Below are 14,849 nucleotides of genomic sequence, written 5' to 3'. Positions count from 1 at the left end.
CATCTGCATACGAGATTCTGCCGTGGGCTGGGGATCGGTCAGATTGGACGTCTTTGCTGCCTGTTCTTCTATTATGATTAGCTGATTCCGCCACTATAGCGAGTAATGATTCGTTTTGCCTATGTTTTGCATTGGGAGAGACATTTTCGATAACGCGATTAATATGTCTTTTCTCCGTATACGTGATGTTTGGCATGCTGCTATAGCGAGCGAGCGAGTGCTGGTGACTGCTTTCGATGTCGGAGAGGGTGCGTTGATGTTGTAGAAGAGTGACCGCTTCTCGAAGAGTGTGGTGTGTGGTATGCTGCTATAGCGGAAGAAAACCTGCTGAGAACTGCTCTAGATGCTGGAGAAGATGCGTCAATGCTCTAGAAAATGACCGCTTCTCAGAAAGCGTGGTGTGTGATGTGCTGCTGTAGCTGGTGAGAAGTCGCTGAAGCAGTTGTTGTGGTTTCTGAGAGGCGGCAGAGTTTGCTGTTTATCGTCACATGCTGTGTAACAGCGGGAGCTCCCGAGCGACCAGAAACGGCAGGAGCGCTCCCAGTCATTGTGATCTTCTCCAAGAAAGAGACAAGCTGAAAAAGGAACAAGAAGATCTGTAGCACCATACCTTGTTTCGGAGAAGGGGCACAAAGCTCGAAGATGGGGCAAGAAGTAACAGCAAACTGCAAGTACAAGACACATCGTAAGCAAACTGACCTCAGATGCTTCCAGCCGTAGATAGCAACAACATCTCTCGAATCTTTTCCTCAAACGAGCTCCTTCAGCACACCCTCCTCCTCGTCCAGCTCAGCACCATAGTCGATCATCTGGCGGAGAGCCGCGATGACCTCGTCACTGCCCGTCCTCTCTTTGAACCAGCCTTCCATGGAATAGATTTCTTCGGTACACTGGGTCGCTTGATCGCGTAAGAGCTGCACCACGGCCTTCTTGCGCTCGATTTCCGTCGGGTCAGTGTCGCGGTACGCCTCGAGAGCTTTCTCCAGCCTCTTCACATCGCTCTGGAGGGCGGCCTTGCTCTCCACAAGCTCCTCACGGCTCTCGGCGCCATTGTCGAGCATCTCGGCTTCGTCTTCGTGCTGAGCGTTGATGTCGGCGAGCTTCTGCTTTAGGTCGTTAACCACGGAGGCGGCCTTATCATGAGTTGACTGAGCCTCCGCCAGAGCTCGCTCGCGGATCTTCTTCTGCTCAGACGGGAAGCACCAGAACCAGTTGCCGGAGCCGATCTTCTCGACTGAGATCCTGTTCTCGTCTTGGAGATGTTGGAGGTAGTCTAAGGCAATGTCAGCTTGATCTTGATCCATGAGAGAGTGAGATCACGTACCCTTCACTTGCATCCCATTGATGCTCGCCACGCTCGGCAGCGCCTTCTCCAGATCCTTGAGGGTGTGAGCGACTCGAGACTTCTGGAAGTAGGTCACGATGTTGGATAGCTTGAGTGGGTTGCAGTTGACCTTGGGCGCCTGAAGATGTAAGCATGAGAAGCGATGGAGGTGAGAGGCAAGCTTACCATGTTGGTTGTATGAGTGGGTGGGAATTGTGGTGTAAACCTTTATCCAGGTGTCCGGGGATTGCTGAGAGACCGTCTTGATGAGGGCGGTGATGGCAGTGACGGGCAGCGTGAGAACACCAGATGAAAGCGCGCAGCAGACTCGAGATGGTGAAGCACCAAGCACAAGTGGCAGTAGTACTGTACAGTCGAATGAAGAGAAGGTAGAGGTAGATGTAAAAGAAAGGAAGCAAGAAGAGCAGAAGACCTGGTTTTGTGGGCAGCTCCCACGCACATGGAAGGCACGTCCTCAACGCGCCTGCCATATTCAGCTGATCCGCGCTCAAGTGAAGCTCAAGTGAACCTCACCTCCTCGACCTCATGTGATTTCAGGAAAGACATTGTGATAGCACTAAGAAATACGGTTACCATTACCCATCTATATCCGTCTATCGCAATAGCAATAAGAAAACTTCCACAAACCTCGTCTCCAACCCTCTAAAACCCAATCAACCCAGCAACCCCCGCCTCACTGCTAACATAAATCGTCTTGTGCTGATCGGTGAATCCATTGAATCTCGTCGCCGAGCACTTGGTATAAGCACCCATATCCTCAAAGTACAACCAATCCCCGACATCCACCGTCTCGGGACTCGTCCACTTCTCGGAGATGCAGTCGATCCCGTCGCAGGTCGGGCCCCAGATAGAGTACTCGATCATCTTTCCGTCCCTCGGACCTGGAGAGCAGTCTTCGGCGGACGTGTACCCGGAGTCAGTGAGCGAGTCGGCGCTGTAATTGAAGCCATCTGGTCGACGCACGGTGGAGAGGACTTGTGGGACAGGGTGTTGGTGATCGAACATGATGCTGCTGAAGTTGCCGTAGACGCCATCGTTGAGGTAGAGCATGTAGCTCTTGACGCCTCGGCTCTTGTCCTCGACCGTGCGGCGTGCGATGACGTTGCATGCGATCGTGAAGGCGGAGCTGGTGTAGTAGCGTCCCGGTTCAGCGATGATGCGGACGGAGGGTGGGAAGTAGTCGTCGAGAGCTTTGGAAAGCACCGCGGCCATTTCTTCGAAGGTGTCCGAGGAAAAGCCGCCGCCGACATCGAGCGTGTGGAGGCTGTGGCCGAGCGTGGCGGCTTGGTCGAAGACCGTGCGAGCGTCTTGTACGGCTTTGATGAAGGCGCTGGGGTCGGAGGCGCCGGAGCCGACGTGGAAGGCCACGCCTGCGACGTTAAGATCCAAGTCCTTCGCAAGTGAAAGCAGCTCCTGAGTGTTCTCCATGCTCGCGCCAAATTTCTGGCTGAGCCTGCATAAGCTGGCCGAGTCGTCGGTTAAGATGCGCAGGTACAGCTCAGCCTCCGGAGCAATCTGCTTGATCTTGTACAGCTCGTCGGTGTTGTCGAAAGTCATCTGCTTCACCCCCTGGTTTGCCGTGTATCGCAAGTAGCTCTTCGTCTTGCACGGCTGCGCGTAGATGATGCGCTCCGGGTCCACACCGAGCTTCAACACCTGCTCAATCTCGGTCTTGCTCGCACAATCGAAACCAGTTCCCATGGCGGCCAGCAGGCGGATCACAGTCGGGTCAGGGTTGCACTTGACCGCGTAGTGCGGCGTGACCCTCTTCAAATGCTTCGTCCAGCGCATATGCTGGCGGTAGACCTCTCCCAGGTCGGCCACGAAGAACGCGTCCTCGGCTCCATCCTCGCACTCATGCGGGTTGACGGTCCTGATATGCTTCTGCAGCGCAGCTCCAATCATCTCTTTGGCAAGCTTCTTCCCATCATAGCACTCTTCCGTCCCACTATCATAGTTGGACACATTGTCCGACGAGTCGTAACTCGTCTTCAAAGACAAAAACTGTTGTTCTTGTTCGTGTTCCTGGGTGTAGGTGTTGCTAACACGAGCTGCCATTCCCTTGCAAGAAACAGTTCCGTTCTCCCAAGGGTTGGTTGATGTAATATCCGTTCGTTCGAAAGTCCTGTTAGGGTGGTTTGAAGGGCGCAAAGCCCAAGCGTACTAGACTGAGGTAGCGAGACCCGTCAGAGTCTTCTTCCCCTGCGAAGGGAAGGACTCCAAGGTAGCTCTTATGCGGCAGCTGAGGGGTTGGCGACTCGGAGGCTGAGTGTTGCAGGTCAAACAACACACGCTCGAGGTCGGATGGTGAAGGCAATGGGTGGCGGTTTGCTGTTGAGGATGTCGCGGTAGGCTCGTGGCGATGCAATTTTGCTGATGATGCTGATGACCGTATTGTGAGGTTTAGAAGAGCCTTTGATGTGACTCAAAGGCGATGCGAAGTACTTGTAGGTTCCTCTGTGAATGAGGAGTTAGAAGAAATGTCGCAGGAAATAAAGAGGAAGAGGGAGAAAGTGCGAAGAAATTTCCCGCAAAGTCCCAAGCGTTGAAGGCGGTGTCTTTTCCCGGAGCGCATGCCCGACTCGTCGCTCACCTTCCAAAATGCCTCGTGGTAAATACTGTCGCGATGGCTCTCGCAATGGAGATGTTGTTCTCGAGGTGGACGAAGGGAATGGATGACGGCGTGCGCGTCAAACACAATTTACGACTGCGCGATTTTGGGGAAGAGGAAGAAGCAAAGTGATCGTCTGAACACACAGCTTGGCATATGCCAACCGCCACCATTCACAGAGCGCTGAGCTCGTGTACCTGCACAAGTTTCGAGAGAGTACGACTCGATCGGCATAATTGTATATGGGCGAGCGGGAGTATTTTTTCAATACCTGAAAGGCTCGAATACAAGCTATCGTAGATAAAGCTTCTCAAGCACCGTCGTAAGACGACTAGGCTGGTCCAGCGCATCGCTCATCACATCATGAACCCACCACAGCATGAACCCACCACAGCATGAACCCACCACATCATGAACCCACCACATCGCATGCACCCCAGCCGGGTTGATGTCGTGGTCAAACCATCCGCACTCAATCCCACCAGCCATCATTATCTCCAGCGTGATTCTCATAGACTCATAAAACCGCGCACCGCGCTACTCATCCCATTCCCCACGCTGCACCATACTCTGAAACTCAACCCCCTCAGACGGAACGCTAACGTCAGACGGCAAGTGGAAGTCATCAGATGCAATACTCAGCGTCCTCTTCCTCCCCCGACCACCATCATTCGTCCCGACGGTTCTGCTACTCCCGCTCTCGCCTGAAGACTCCGGCTCGTAGCGAGAAGATCGCTGAGCTGTGTTCTGATGAGCGCGCTGGTTATACGCACTATTGACGGATGCTAATGTGTTGCTGAGTTGAAAAGGGTGAGCCGGGGCTCTGAAGGCGGGTTGAGCGTGGCGGAGAGTGGCTGGGGTGTTGCGGTGTCGTGTGCGCTCCCCAGGAGCATTCGTGCGTGTGGTTGGTAGGTCGAGTGTGCGGTGGCCCATGTACGCGTACCTTGCAGGTGGTGGTGGGGATCTTATGTTGCTGCTGAGGCTGCTGAAGTTGGAGGTATGGCGCTGTCTATGTTGCGCTCCAGTATGCAGCCGGTGCGAAGCCGCCATCAGTGCTGGTCTCGAACGGCGAGGCGTCTCGACTTCAGTACCTGCTCGACACGTTAGTCACATTCGCTGCCTGAACCGACAAGGAGAGTTGCGAACCCCACCCGTCGTCATCCTCGTCGTCATGCTCATCGCCGTACCCATTGTGGTCGAAGTCATCAACGTCTAGCTCTAGCTCGTCGTCGCTGGCGTTCATCGGATGGATGGAGCTCACTGGCTCAGACTGCTCATCGCTCGAGCCGTCGTTTGACCCATCATTTGACCCTTCACTTGATCCGTCACTTGACCTGTTGTCGTCTTGGTCCAGCGGCGAGAAGCCGGCAAGCCGCCCGGGCAGGTCCATCTCGTCATCCTCACCATCGCTCGGTCCGGCACTAGAGCTCTCCACGAAATGTGAAGCTGGTGCTCCTCTGAAGGGTACCCGCCCACCACGCTTGCTCCTCTGGCTGCCACGAGCGATCGGCCCTTCGTCCTCTGAATCCTCCTCCGTCACTGGCGCACCGGCAGATGCAGCACCATCGCCTTCGTCGTCCGAGATCGTGATGGGGCTCCTGCGACGCACCAAGCGTCGACGCGGGACGTCTGTGTCGTCTTCACTTGATCCACTCTGCTCGATCGGGCCATCGACATCATCATCGTCCACCACAAACCCCTGCATCTCCCCATCCACGTCCGCGTCATCATCATCAAAGTCATCCTCTTCGTCTTCGGACACCAAGTCGATCGTGTGGTGATTTCGATGACCTCTCCTCCTGCCGCCATACTGATTGATGTAGTTGGTTAGCTCATCTTGTTCGGCATCAAGCCGTGCCATTCCAAGCCCGTCTGGCTCTGAGTCGTAGCTGCCGTCGAAGGACTGTGGGTCCATGAAATCGTCCGCACCGTCCGCTCCAAAGAACGCCGCTGCATCTTCAGCGTCGATCTCATGATCGAGCTCATCGTCCGTGATATCGCTGTCCGAATCATCCACCCTCTCACCACAATGCGAGCACACCGGTCCTTCGAGCTCCCACATGCAGTGTGGACACCTGTCCACGCCATCGCCAGCATCCCGCAGCCCTCCTACCAGCCTGGGTACATTCTTGAACATGCCCTTGAAAAGCCCACCTTCTCTTGCATCAGTACTAGCTTTGTCCTTGGCAACCAAATCCGCCTCCTCCTTCGACCACTGATGATGCTCATCCGACGTCTCGCCATCTGGCAGCAGCTCGTTACGGCTCACGAAGATCAGCACCAGCTCTCGCAGGACGTAAGAAGGTGTCGGCTGTTGGGTGACGAGCATGCGGCAGTCGGGACACGTTTTCTTGTGCCGGTTGTTGTCAAACCACTGTCGCAGGCACTGATAGCAGTAGGTGTGTCCGCATGAAAGAGCGTAGGGTTCGTAGAGCAATCGGTCGCAGATCTTGCAGGTGATGAGTTGGCGCATGGCGTCGACGTCGGTGTTGAGGGTTTTCAAATGCTGCTCGTGCTGGCAGGCGCCGGTGTGGCATGACGGGCCTTGTGTGGTTGGTACCATTTCAGAGGTTGATGCTGAGGCGAGGGATACCATGTCGTTTGTGCCTGCTGTTCTTGCTTCGCTCCGGGACATCTTAAGTCGCTTTCGTGAACCCTCGTGGCTCGCCATCTTCGCGTTTGCAGCTCAGGCTGTTGACGAGGCTAGGAATGAGTGACGGCTCAGGCAGGCGCGTGGTCGCGGCCGCCTTGGGAGTGGGAAGTCGAATAGTGGTGGTTCAATTCATGGAGGCCGTGGCTACTTTCTGCCCACAGTCCGGTGGTCGTAAGACTGTCTGGGCGTGGTAGAGAAGTTCGTGTTCCGAGCAAATGTGAAGCCGTGACGTTTGTCCAGCAGCCAGAAACGTGAAGCGACACGGTGGCCCGCGCTGCGGCCGCTAAACCTTAAATTCGCGGCGCCGATCCGCAGCCGCAACTAAAAGTCCTGGCACACCGGACATTCAACATCAGCACAACCACACATCACCCTCCCAATCGATAGCCCATCGAACTCCCCATGTCCGACCCCTCGGCTGACGCAGAATCGACCTGGCAGAAGGGTGCATCCCGCTTCACCTCGTCTGTTCCTCCCCACTTCTGACCAGACCTTCCGATCGACTAACGCCACCTACAGCAAACGCCATAGCGAATACTTCGACCCCTGCCAGGATGTCGCGGACCGAAGTCTGAAATGCCTTCGTCGCAACGGAGGGGATCGGGCGATGTGTCAGGATTACTTTGAGTAGGTTTCTTTCCAATCCTGTACTTTCTCTTCGAGAGGCCGAGGTTGGGATGGATGGCTGACAAGGTGTGTAGTGCGTATCGGGCTTGTAAGAAGGAATGGGTAGGTATTTCAGGCGGTGCTTATGTGTCGTGGGGTTAGAGATGCTGATGTACGGCAGATGGAGGAGATGCAGCTCCAGAAACGAAAGGCAAAGGAAGGGAAATCGTGGTTTGGATGATTTGATCTGATCTGGATTGGTTGCAAGCAATGCTCGCCACTTCACTATTGCTGTATGGCCGCCCAGGCCGTGAAGAAGGCCACCTGACGCCCATCAAAGCGACGGCGAGCGCGGTGAGCGCAGCAGTCAGGGCCCGCAGCAGCAGTATGTTACAGCTATAAACACATTCAAGAAGAAGGCTTAGCCTGCCTGATGATCCTTCACTGTGATTGCAATCGCCGGACTTTGTCCGCAATTCTCCCACCTCTCAAGGGCCGCCACCTAGCGAATGCCCGTGTCGTACCTGTGGTGTTGGAGAGACCGAAGACAGGAGTGATGCAACTCTAGACCTCCTTCGCGCCATTAGCGACGCTAGGTGGCCCATAGATCTCGCGATCAAGCTGCATGAACTCCTTCATAGCCTCTCTGCCACCGCGCGACTTCAAGAACTCGAAGTAGATCGCCGCCAGTTGCTTGAAGCTGTCGCGTGGTATACCCGATTGATGCCTGACCTTGCCGAACACCGACTGCACGAGCTGGTACTGGCTCGCCTCATCGCCGCCAGACGTGGCTTGCTCGCACTCGAATTGCAGCCAACCCCGCCAGAACGCGTAGCTTTTAAAGTTGGATGACTCGTTGCTCTCGTAGACGCTGCGTGCGCTTTGGACGTCGCCCATGTTCTTCTCTACCAAACGAGCCCATTCGCTGATCAGAGCGCCGCTATCGACAGAGTTGGTGGCGAGGAGGTCGCCGGTGTAGTTCGAAAGAACCTTGATTGCTGCATCGACCCCATGCTGCCGCCTCTCCACGTTCGCGAGCGAGACGATAGTCTGGATGTCGGTTGGCATCTTCTCAAGTATCGCGCTGTGAATCTCCGCCGCCACACCAGGACGTCCTTCTGCTTCCTCGAATGCGGCGTAGAACCACCGGATCAAGGGCTGAGCGATAGGAACGTAGGTGCCGCACGCCCGTTGGTAGATGTTCCTGACTTCCTCCGCCTTGCCCGGGTAGCTGTTCATCCACCGCGCATACCGCAGCCAAAACTCCTCGTAGCTAGCTGTGGTGACCAGACACCTCTCGTAGAGGAACTTGATGCGTGCGTAGTCGCCTTCGCCTTCTTCGAAGTCGAGATAGTTCTTCCAGTTGACGAGCTGCTGGTCGTCCAGATCGGTGACGTGGTAATAGGGCCGCTTGATCTCCTGTTCGTACGGCCAGCGCGTCGTGGTCTCGGTCTGTGTGCGGTTGAAGAGCTCTAGATGCCAGCCGTCGATCCGAGCCCGCAGCTCTTGCTCAAGATCCTTGCCCGTCGCTCCGCTTTGCTGGATCTCCTCTTGGAACCGAAGCAGCACGTCCGGTGGCGCAAGTTCTGTGACTGGGCGATTGGCGGCCATGGTTCTGAACCGTTCGAAGTAGCGCGCGTATTGGTGCACCGGGATGTGGATAAGGCGGTAGAGAATGGCAACGATGCGCTCTTGCGACTCGAAGCGCTCCTCGAAGTCGAGGTACTTGTCCCAGAACGGATGAGAGAGGAAGTCGAGGCCTACGCTGTCCGCAGCGCGCTCAAAGAGCCTAGAAATGAGTGGTCAGTAAGAGGCTTCGAAGGAGAGATCAGAGGGCTCGGGAGGAAGCAAAAATGGAGGCAAACATGTCTCGGGAAGAGCTCATAAGCTCCAAGTGTAGAACGACACCACAGCGCGCGTGCGAGGAAACTCAAAAAAAGTAGGGACAAGATGACTGCTGACTTCGGCAGAGGTCTTCGGAGGTCGGTCTGATAAGTAGACGTGAGACTCTCAAAAGGACCAGCTAGTGGGTTGGAGGTCTCACCGACAGAGCGAATAGTCCTGGATCATGGAGAAGAGACTCCAGGTCTAGGTCATGTGCTGGTAATGTGTGTTGGCAGTGGTGGGGGTGGAAGGGACTGCCTACGGACTTACTCTCTGATCACATCGGTGTCGTGGTTCGTGTCGACCTTGAAGCCGCAGTAGTTGGCCCAGAGGTCGACCGAAGTGCCGATGCTAGCGACACCACGCTCGTAGACCTGCCTGTGTGTCAGCGACTCTTGACATTCTGTATCATATTCAGCTTTTGTATCTTACCATCTCTGCCGCCTCGGTGCCTCCAATCACGAACTCAAGGTCCGCATATTTCTTCCAGTAGCCGAAGAACAGCGGGAAGCGCGAGAGAAGCTTGTCGTAGACATCGCGGGTGGATGCGATCGCGCCCGGACTCGAGTTGCGGTGCAGTCCACCTTCTTGTGCTTCGGCCGCACGCACCAGCTTATCCCATGCTTCGAACTCTTCGGGGTCCGCGTGCTGCGAAGTCGTTAGCACTGCAATTTGCGGTCGCGCCGGAGGCTGTAGTAGGTACTCACCACCTGCGCGTTGAGCGCAACCAGCTCCTGGTCGTCGGAGAAGCTGAAGTCAGACATGTCAGCGGCAAGAACGGTACAGTTCTATGTCGTAGCTTCCATCGGTCTGGCAACTGCGGCGGGCTGTTGTAGTCGAAGGTGTGAAGCTGAGGTGAAGGTTGGATCGAGCTTTCGAGGGTCTTCGGAGCTTCCTCGGCAGTTGAGTTAAGCTTTGTGACTCGGACCACAGGGCGGCGTGAAGCCGCCTCCTTGAAGATGAACAACAACCGTCCTACTCAGCCCACAACGCGCGAGATGGGGAGGCATGAAGCGGGCTCAGAACGTTGTAATGGACAAGGTATAGCTTGAGAGCATGAGCCTGCAAAACATGGCAGTCTCAACCACGATAGGCGGACTGGACTGGACTACCCTCAACAAATGCCCTGACCTCTAGGACGAATCTGTGATGATTGCGGCGCATACTTTGCTTGATCGTTACTTATCAGATACTATTCTGTCTGGAACATTACTCCATTCTCCGAAATGCCATCCCTCCTGGCCGGCTGGACTTCAACGGCACTTCCACGCGACTGTATTCCGCCGGGCTCGCCAGGCCCCTGAGGGCGGGAAGCGTCCAACAGTCGGACCAAGATTCACGTGTGAAGAAGACCAAACCATCACAGAGCTTCGCGCCCAACGCATGAAATGGGCCGGCATTCAGCAAGCTCTGTCACACCGCTCAACGGTCAGCCTGCAAAACCGATGGGCCAAACACCTATCTCCTGGAGGAGGTCGGGACAGGTCCCTGTTCACCAAAGACGAAGACCGACTGATCGCAGAGCTACGCGCCAACCGAGTAGGATGGCCGGAGATCCAGCGCAAGCTGCCGCACAGAACTAGAGCGACGCTCGTCACCAGATGGTCCCGGTTCATTCGTCCTCAGCTAAAGATTCGGAAGACGGGGACGCGTATGTTCAACGGTCGTTCAACATCGGACTTCACGCCGGAGGAAGACGCCAGACTGCTACGTTTGAAGAGCCAAGGCACGAAGTGGCGTCTCATCGCCAGTCAATTTCCACCACGTTCTGCGTACCATCTGCAGGCGCGTCTTTACAAGCTGAAGCTCATAAGTTCATACGATACGGCTCGCTCCAATGCACGCTCTTCCGAGCCACCCTGGTCAGGACAGGAAGAAGCTCAACTTCTCCGTCTGCGGGACGAAGAAAGGCTGAGCTGGCCCGAAGTCATGCGCCACTTCCCTACGCGTCGCCATCGCAAGGTACAAGCCCATTATCGGAAGCTCCAGAGCCTCCCCGCCAAACACAAAAACCCCTACAGCGATGTCGAGGACGAGGCGTTGGTGCGGCTGAAGGCAGTGAATCAGAGCTGGGCGCAGATCGCCAATGATATTCCTGGCCGGTCGGAAAGCAGCTTGCAGCAGCGTTATAGGTATCGGCTGGACAGGGCGAGATACTGGGCCGAGTATGAGAGATTGCCGGAAGTGGCGAGGAGTAGCGCGGGCGTGGAGGAGCGCACGGGGTCGAAGCCAGAGCAGGCTGGAGCTGTAGTCTAAAGCAGCACTACACCTTGCAAGCGGAACCTGAAGAGCCTAGCAATGTGTCCATACGGCAGTTCCATGGAGATTTCATATATCCCATATATCCATATCTATACACACACTGTATCTCCAACTCCACGCTAAACACATACGAACCCACCCATCTGTCCTCTCCCTCACCTCGGCCACTTCTTCCACCCTCTGCCATGACCCCTCTCCTTCCACTGCCGTACCATCTCCGGCATCCCCTCCATCGCCTTCCTCCTCGCCTCCAAGCGTCCCTGCAATGTCCGCTCCCACAATTTCCCCTTGACTTTCTGTCCCTCTCCCGTCCCCTTCACTCTTAGTCCTTGCTCTAACCGCTTCGTCGCTTTCACCTCAGGATGCTTTGGCGATAGAGGCATCAGAGGAAGGACGTTGTGCTGTTGCGCGAGTTTGAACAGCACGGCTTGTCGGCGGAGAGAGTAGTGGGGGGAGTGCCAGTTTCCCGTACTGGGGTTGCGGAAGGGGAGGAAAGGGTTGTGTTTGCGGCCGTCGTTGGTAGTGGGGTAGGGTGAGGGTGATGAATTCGGTGTTGGTGTTATTGTGGATGTTGCGGCGCCCTCGTTGGGGTCCATTGAGGAGGTGTTCTCTGCTATTTGCACTGTTTCTGGGGATGGTGATTGTGGTGTTTGCGAGAGACCTCGAAGTGCTGGTGGTGGAAATCGGGTGAAGAAGCGGAGGAGTCGGGGGTCAAGCGTTCGAGCAAGGGAGATGGAGGACTCCATGGCTGCCATTGTCGTCCCGTGGTTGATGTTCATGATGAGATCGCGATCGTTCAAAGTGAGGTAGCTCATATTGCGGCGAACCTCGGGGGTGCTCAGGGTTACGCAACCCTCGCTCTCACGAGAGCTGTTTCGCGTCACCTCGTGCCTAGCTTCAGCGACTACACCTTCACCAGACCTTCCTCCCATCACTCTACCTTCTACGGCTTGCGCATCCTGCCATAGAAAGACGGAACTGGTGAGGTGTCGCGCGAGATAACAACACATTCTCTCCACAAGCCTCGAATTGAACAAACGCCAACATGGCCTCGCCCTTCTCCATCAGTACGACCCAGCATCACGACCTACTCGTACCACACACTAATGTAGTATACAGACGGCGGCGCCTGCGTAGCAATGGTCGGCAAAGACTGCGTGGCCATCGCGTGCGACCTGCGGCTCGGTCTCCAAGCTCTCACCGTCAGCAACAACTTCCCCAAAATCTTCTCCTACGGCTCGCAAGTGCACCTCGGCCTCACCGGCCTCGCCACCGACGTCTCCTCCGTCAGCGAGCTCTTCCGATACAAGGTGAACATGTACCGGTTGCGGGAGGAGCGCGACATCAGCCCGCAGACGTTTGCGAATCTGGTGAGCAGTAGCTTGTATGAGAGGAGGTTTGGGCCGTGGTTTGTGAGCCCGGTGGTGGCGGGGATCAATCAGACGGATGGGAAGCCGTTCATTTGCGGGTGAGTCAATACATTCGCGGGGCGAGGGTATGGGAGCGGGCGAAAGCTGATATAGTGATTGTAGTTTCGACTCTATCGGCTGCATCGACTTCGCAAAGGACTTCATCGTCTCCGGCACAGCATCCGACCAACTTTTCGGCACATGCGAAGGCCTATGGGAGCCCAATCTCGGACCAGAGGACCTCTTCGAGACGATCTCACAAGCACTGCTCAACGCCGTCGACCGCGATGCGCTGTCAGGGTGGGGTGCACACGTCTACATCATCGAGAAGGACAAGGTGACCAAGAGGCTATTGAAGGGACGACAGGATTAGAGAGGAGCTGGGAGATGTACGATGGGAGAGGACGATGGAGGTGGTACAAACCACATATGCATGAGCTTTGCTAGCATGGCGAGGCGTCCGGAGCAGCTCAGAGGGCATATGCCAGGCTGAGCATCTACATGAATTCGAATTGATCAAGAAGCAAGCTTCCATTCACGATCTGGCCCAACGGCGTGGTGCGGCTGGGCGTCGCCAGTGAAGAGTCCGTTTTTGATGAAGCCATTGGTCACAAAGACGTCTGGACTCATGAATACGTAACCCTCTTCCCGCTCAAATCCCGCACAATCTGCTCCAACTCCTCCCTCTTCCTCTTCCGCTCATGCTCCGCCTCGCCTTCCGCGCTCTCCTCATCTTCATCCTCCTTCAAGCGATCCTCCCATGTCCGCGGCTGCCAACATCTAATCTCACCATCCGCATGCGCAGAAAACATCTCAACATGATGAGCCCGCCACGCCAACGAGGTAGTCCTTGGAATCAGATTCCTCGTCCCGGTGGATGTCGAGCCCTCATGCTGTTGTGGCGTCGTTACACGCAGCCTGCTCAGTAGCTTCCCAGCATGCAGGTCAAAAGACAGTATCTCTTTGGGGTTCGGATAAAACACCATCTCCTTCCCCGCAGCCGTCAAATGCTTCGGAGTCAACAACGGCACTAACCCAGTCATCTGCGCATTCTTCAACGCCGGCCCAAAGTTCGCTAGCGTATTAGCTCCGGCGACCATATCCCAAACACGCATCCGCTCGTCATGCCCCGTAGAAACCAAATACCGCCCATCCTCGCTCCACACAATACCGTTGACAACCCCGTTATGCGCGCGCCCTCGCTCTCGCTGCCGTGCGCCGGTGCCTTTGCCGTCGTACCCAGCAACGCCGATGCTGTCGTCCATGTCCAGAACTCCGAGGCTAGAGGCGCTACGTCGCACATCCCAGGTCCTGATACAGCCATCCGTGGCACCGGAGACGAGGATGTTTTCTTCGCTCGGATGCCAGGCAACGGAGAGCACGGCGCCGGAGTGGCCGGCCAGAGAATGCGTCGAAGATCCAGAGCGGAGGTCTACGAGACGAACGGCGGGGTGTTGGGATGCGCAGGCTACGAGGAGGTGTGATGCGATGGGTGAGGTGGCGTGGGAGTAGACTATGGAGCCTAGGTCGAAGGTGGCGGATGGTTGGAGAGTTTCAGAGGAGAACAGTTTGAGGGTGTGGTCGTAGCCCGTGGTGAGGAAGGCGAGGGAATCGAAGGGGTAGAAGGTCGTGTGGGTTATTCCGAGGGATTCTGTGGTGGATGTTCTAGGGACGTGGGTGAGGGGCGCGTGGAGAGTTTTGCCGTCAGCTGATGGTGGAGCGGATTCAAGGTCCCAGATGGCGACTGATGAGTCTGCTCCTGCAGATAAAAGGCTGTTTGATCGATCAGTGGCTGGATCATCACTGTCTTGAGATATGGTCAACGTACTATCGCCCCTCAAATCGATCGATAGCAATACTGCTCACGCCGGCCGCATGTGGCTTTGCCGCGACGGCTACTCTTGGATACCGCTGAGCGCCATCTTGGTCCTCGTCTACGGCGGGTCGTTCACGTACGAACTGTATATCTGGCGCTGCCTGCAGAGACCTGAGCTGGCGGTCATTCTGGGCTGTCGCGAGAGCCTGGTGGCTGATGGATCCGAGTTGCCGGTTGAGCAGGAAGGAATTCATTGAGGCGCT

At 55.9% G+C, this 14,849-nt stretch overlaps 8 protein-coding genes across 8 annotated transcripts; 2 read left to right on the top strand and 6 right to left on the bottom strand.

Moving 5' to 3' along the window:
* Positions 1–749: 749 nt before the first annotated feature.
* LTR77_002382 (uncharacterized protein) lies at positions 750–1,513 on the bottom strand (the record flags this gene model as incomplete). Its single annotated transcript, XM_064799641.1, has 3 exons — positions 750–1,273; positions 1,325–1,463; positions 1,511–1,513. The coding sequence occupies 3 exons, from the start codon at positions 1,511–1,513 to the stop codon at positions 750–752; spliced, it is 666 nt and encodes a 221-aa protein (XP_064662396.1).
* A 474-nt stretch (positions 1,514–1,987) lies between these two features.
* SPE1 (Ornithine decarboxylase) lies at positions 1,988–3,403 on the bottom strand (the record flags this gene model as incomplete). The annotated part of the gene is made up of 1 exon (XM_064799640.1): positions 1,988–3,403. One exon carries the CDS (start codon positions 3,401–3,403, stop codon positions 1,988–1,990), a length of 1,416 nt encoding a protein of 471 aa, XP_064662395.1.
* A 1,090-nt stretch (positions 3,404–4,493) lies between these two features.
* On the bottom strand, positions 4,494–6,627 carry PSH1 (E3 ubiquitin ligase; the record flags this gene model as incomplete). Its single annotated transcript, XM_064799639.1, has 2 exons — positions 4,494–5,047; positions 5,103–6,627. 2 exons carry the CDS (start codon positions 6,625–6,627, stop codon positions 4,494–4,496), a joined length of 2,079 nt encoding a protein of 692 aa, XP_064662394.1.
* A 1,152-nt stretch (positions 6,628–7,779) lies between these two features.
* Positions 7,780–9,863, bottom strand: LTR77_002379 (uncharacterized protein; the record flags this gene model as incomplete). Its single annotated transcript, XM_064799638.1, has 4 exons — positions 7,780–9,004; positions 9,370–9,473; positions 9,532–9,747; positions 9,807–9,863. The coding sequence occupies 4 exons, from the start codon at positions 9,861–9,863 to the stop codon at positions 7,780–7,782; spliced, it is 1,602 nt and encodes a 533-aa protein (XP_064662393.1).
* Positions 9,864–10,482: 619 nt separating this feature from the next.
* LTR77_002378 (uncharacterized protein) lies at positions 10,483–11,355 on the top strand (the record flags this gene model as incomplete). The annotated part of the gene is made up of 1 exon (XM_064799637.1): positions 10,483–11,355. One exon carries the CDS (start codon positions 10,483–10,485, stop codon positions 11,353–11,355), a length of 873 nt encoding a protein of 290 aa, XP_064662392.1.
* A 161-nt stretch (positions 11,356–11,516) lies between these two features.
* MRPL25 (54S ribosomal protein L25, mitochondrial) lies at positions 11,517–12,116 on the bottom strand (the record flags this gene model as incomplete). Its single annotated transcript, XM_064799636.1, has 1 exon — positions 11,517–12,116. One exon carries the CDS (start codon positions 12,114–12,116, stop codon positions 11,517–11,519), a length of 600 nt encoding a protein of 199 aa, XP_064662391.1.
* Positions 12,117–12,500: 384 nt separating this feature from the next.
* PUP3 (proteasome core particle subunit beta 3) lies at positions 12,501–13,143 on the top strand (the record flags this gene model as incomplete). Its single annotated transcript, XM_064799635.1, has 2 exons — positions 12,501–12,829; positions 12,894–13,143. 2 exons carry the CDS (start codon positions 12,501–12,503, stop codon positions 13,141–13,143), a joined length of 579 nt encoding a protein of 192 aa, XP_064662390.1.
* A 253-nt stretch (positions 13,144–13,396) lies between these two features.
* On the bottom strand, positions 13,397–14,840 carry LTR77_002375 (uncharacterized protein; the record flags this gene model as incomplete). The annotated part of the gene is made up of 2 exons (XM_064799634.1): positions 13,397–14,543; positions 14,599–14,840. The coding sequence occupies 2 exons, from the start codon at positions 14,838–14,840 to the stop codon at positions 13,397–13,399; spliced, it is 1,389 nt and encodes a 462-aa protein (XP_064662389.1).
* Between the last annotated feature and the right edge of the window lie 9 nt (positions 14,841–14,849).

Source organism: Saxophila tyrrhenica, assembly GCF_035928015.1.
Source record: "Saxophila tyrrhenica strain CCFEE 5935 chromosome Unknown scaffold_3, whole genome shotgun sequence".
Classification (NCBI taxonomy): Eukaryota; Fungi; Ascomycota; class Dothideomycetes; order Mycosphaerellales; family Extremaceae; genus Saxophila; species Saxophila tyrrhenica.
The sequence above is the reverse complement of the archived record's forward strand: the minus strand, read 5'-3'. Positions and strand labels throughout refer to the sequence as shown.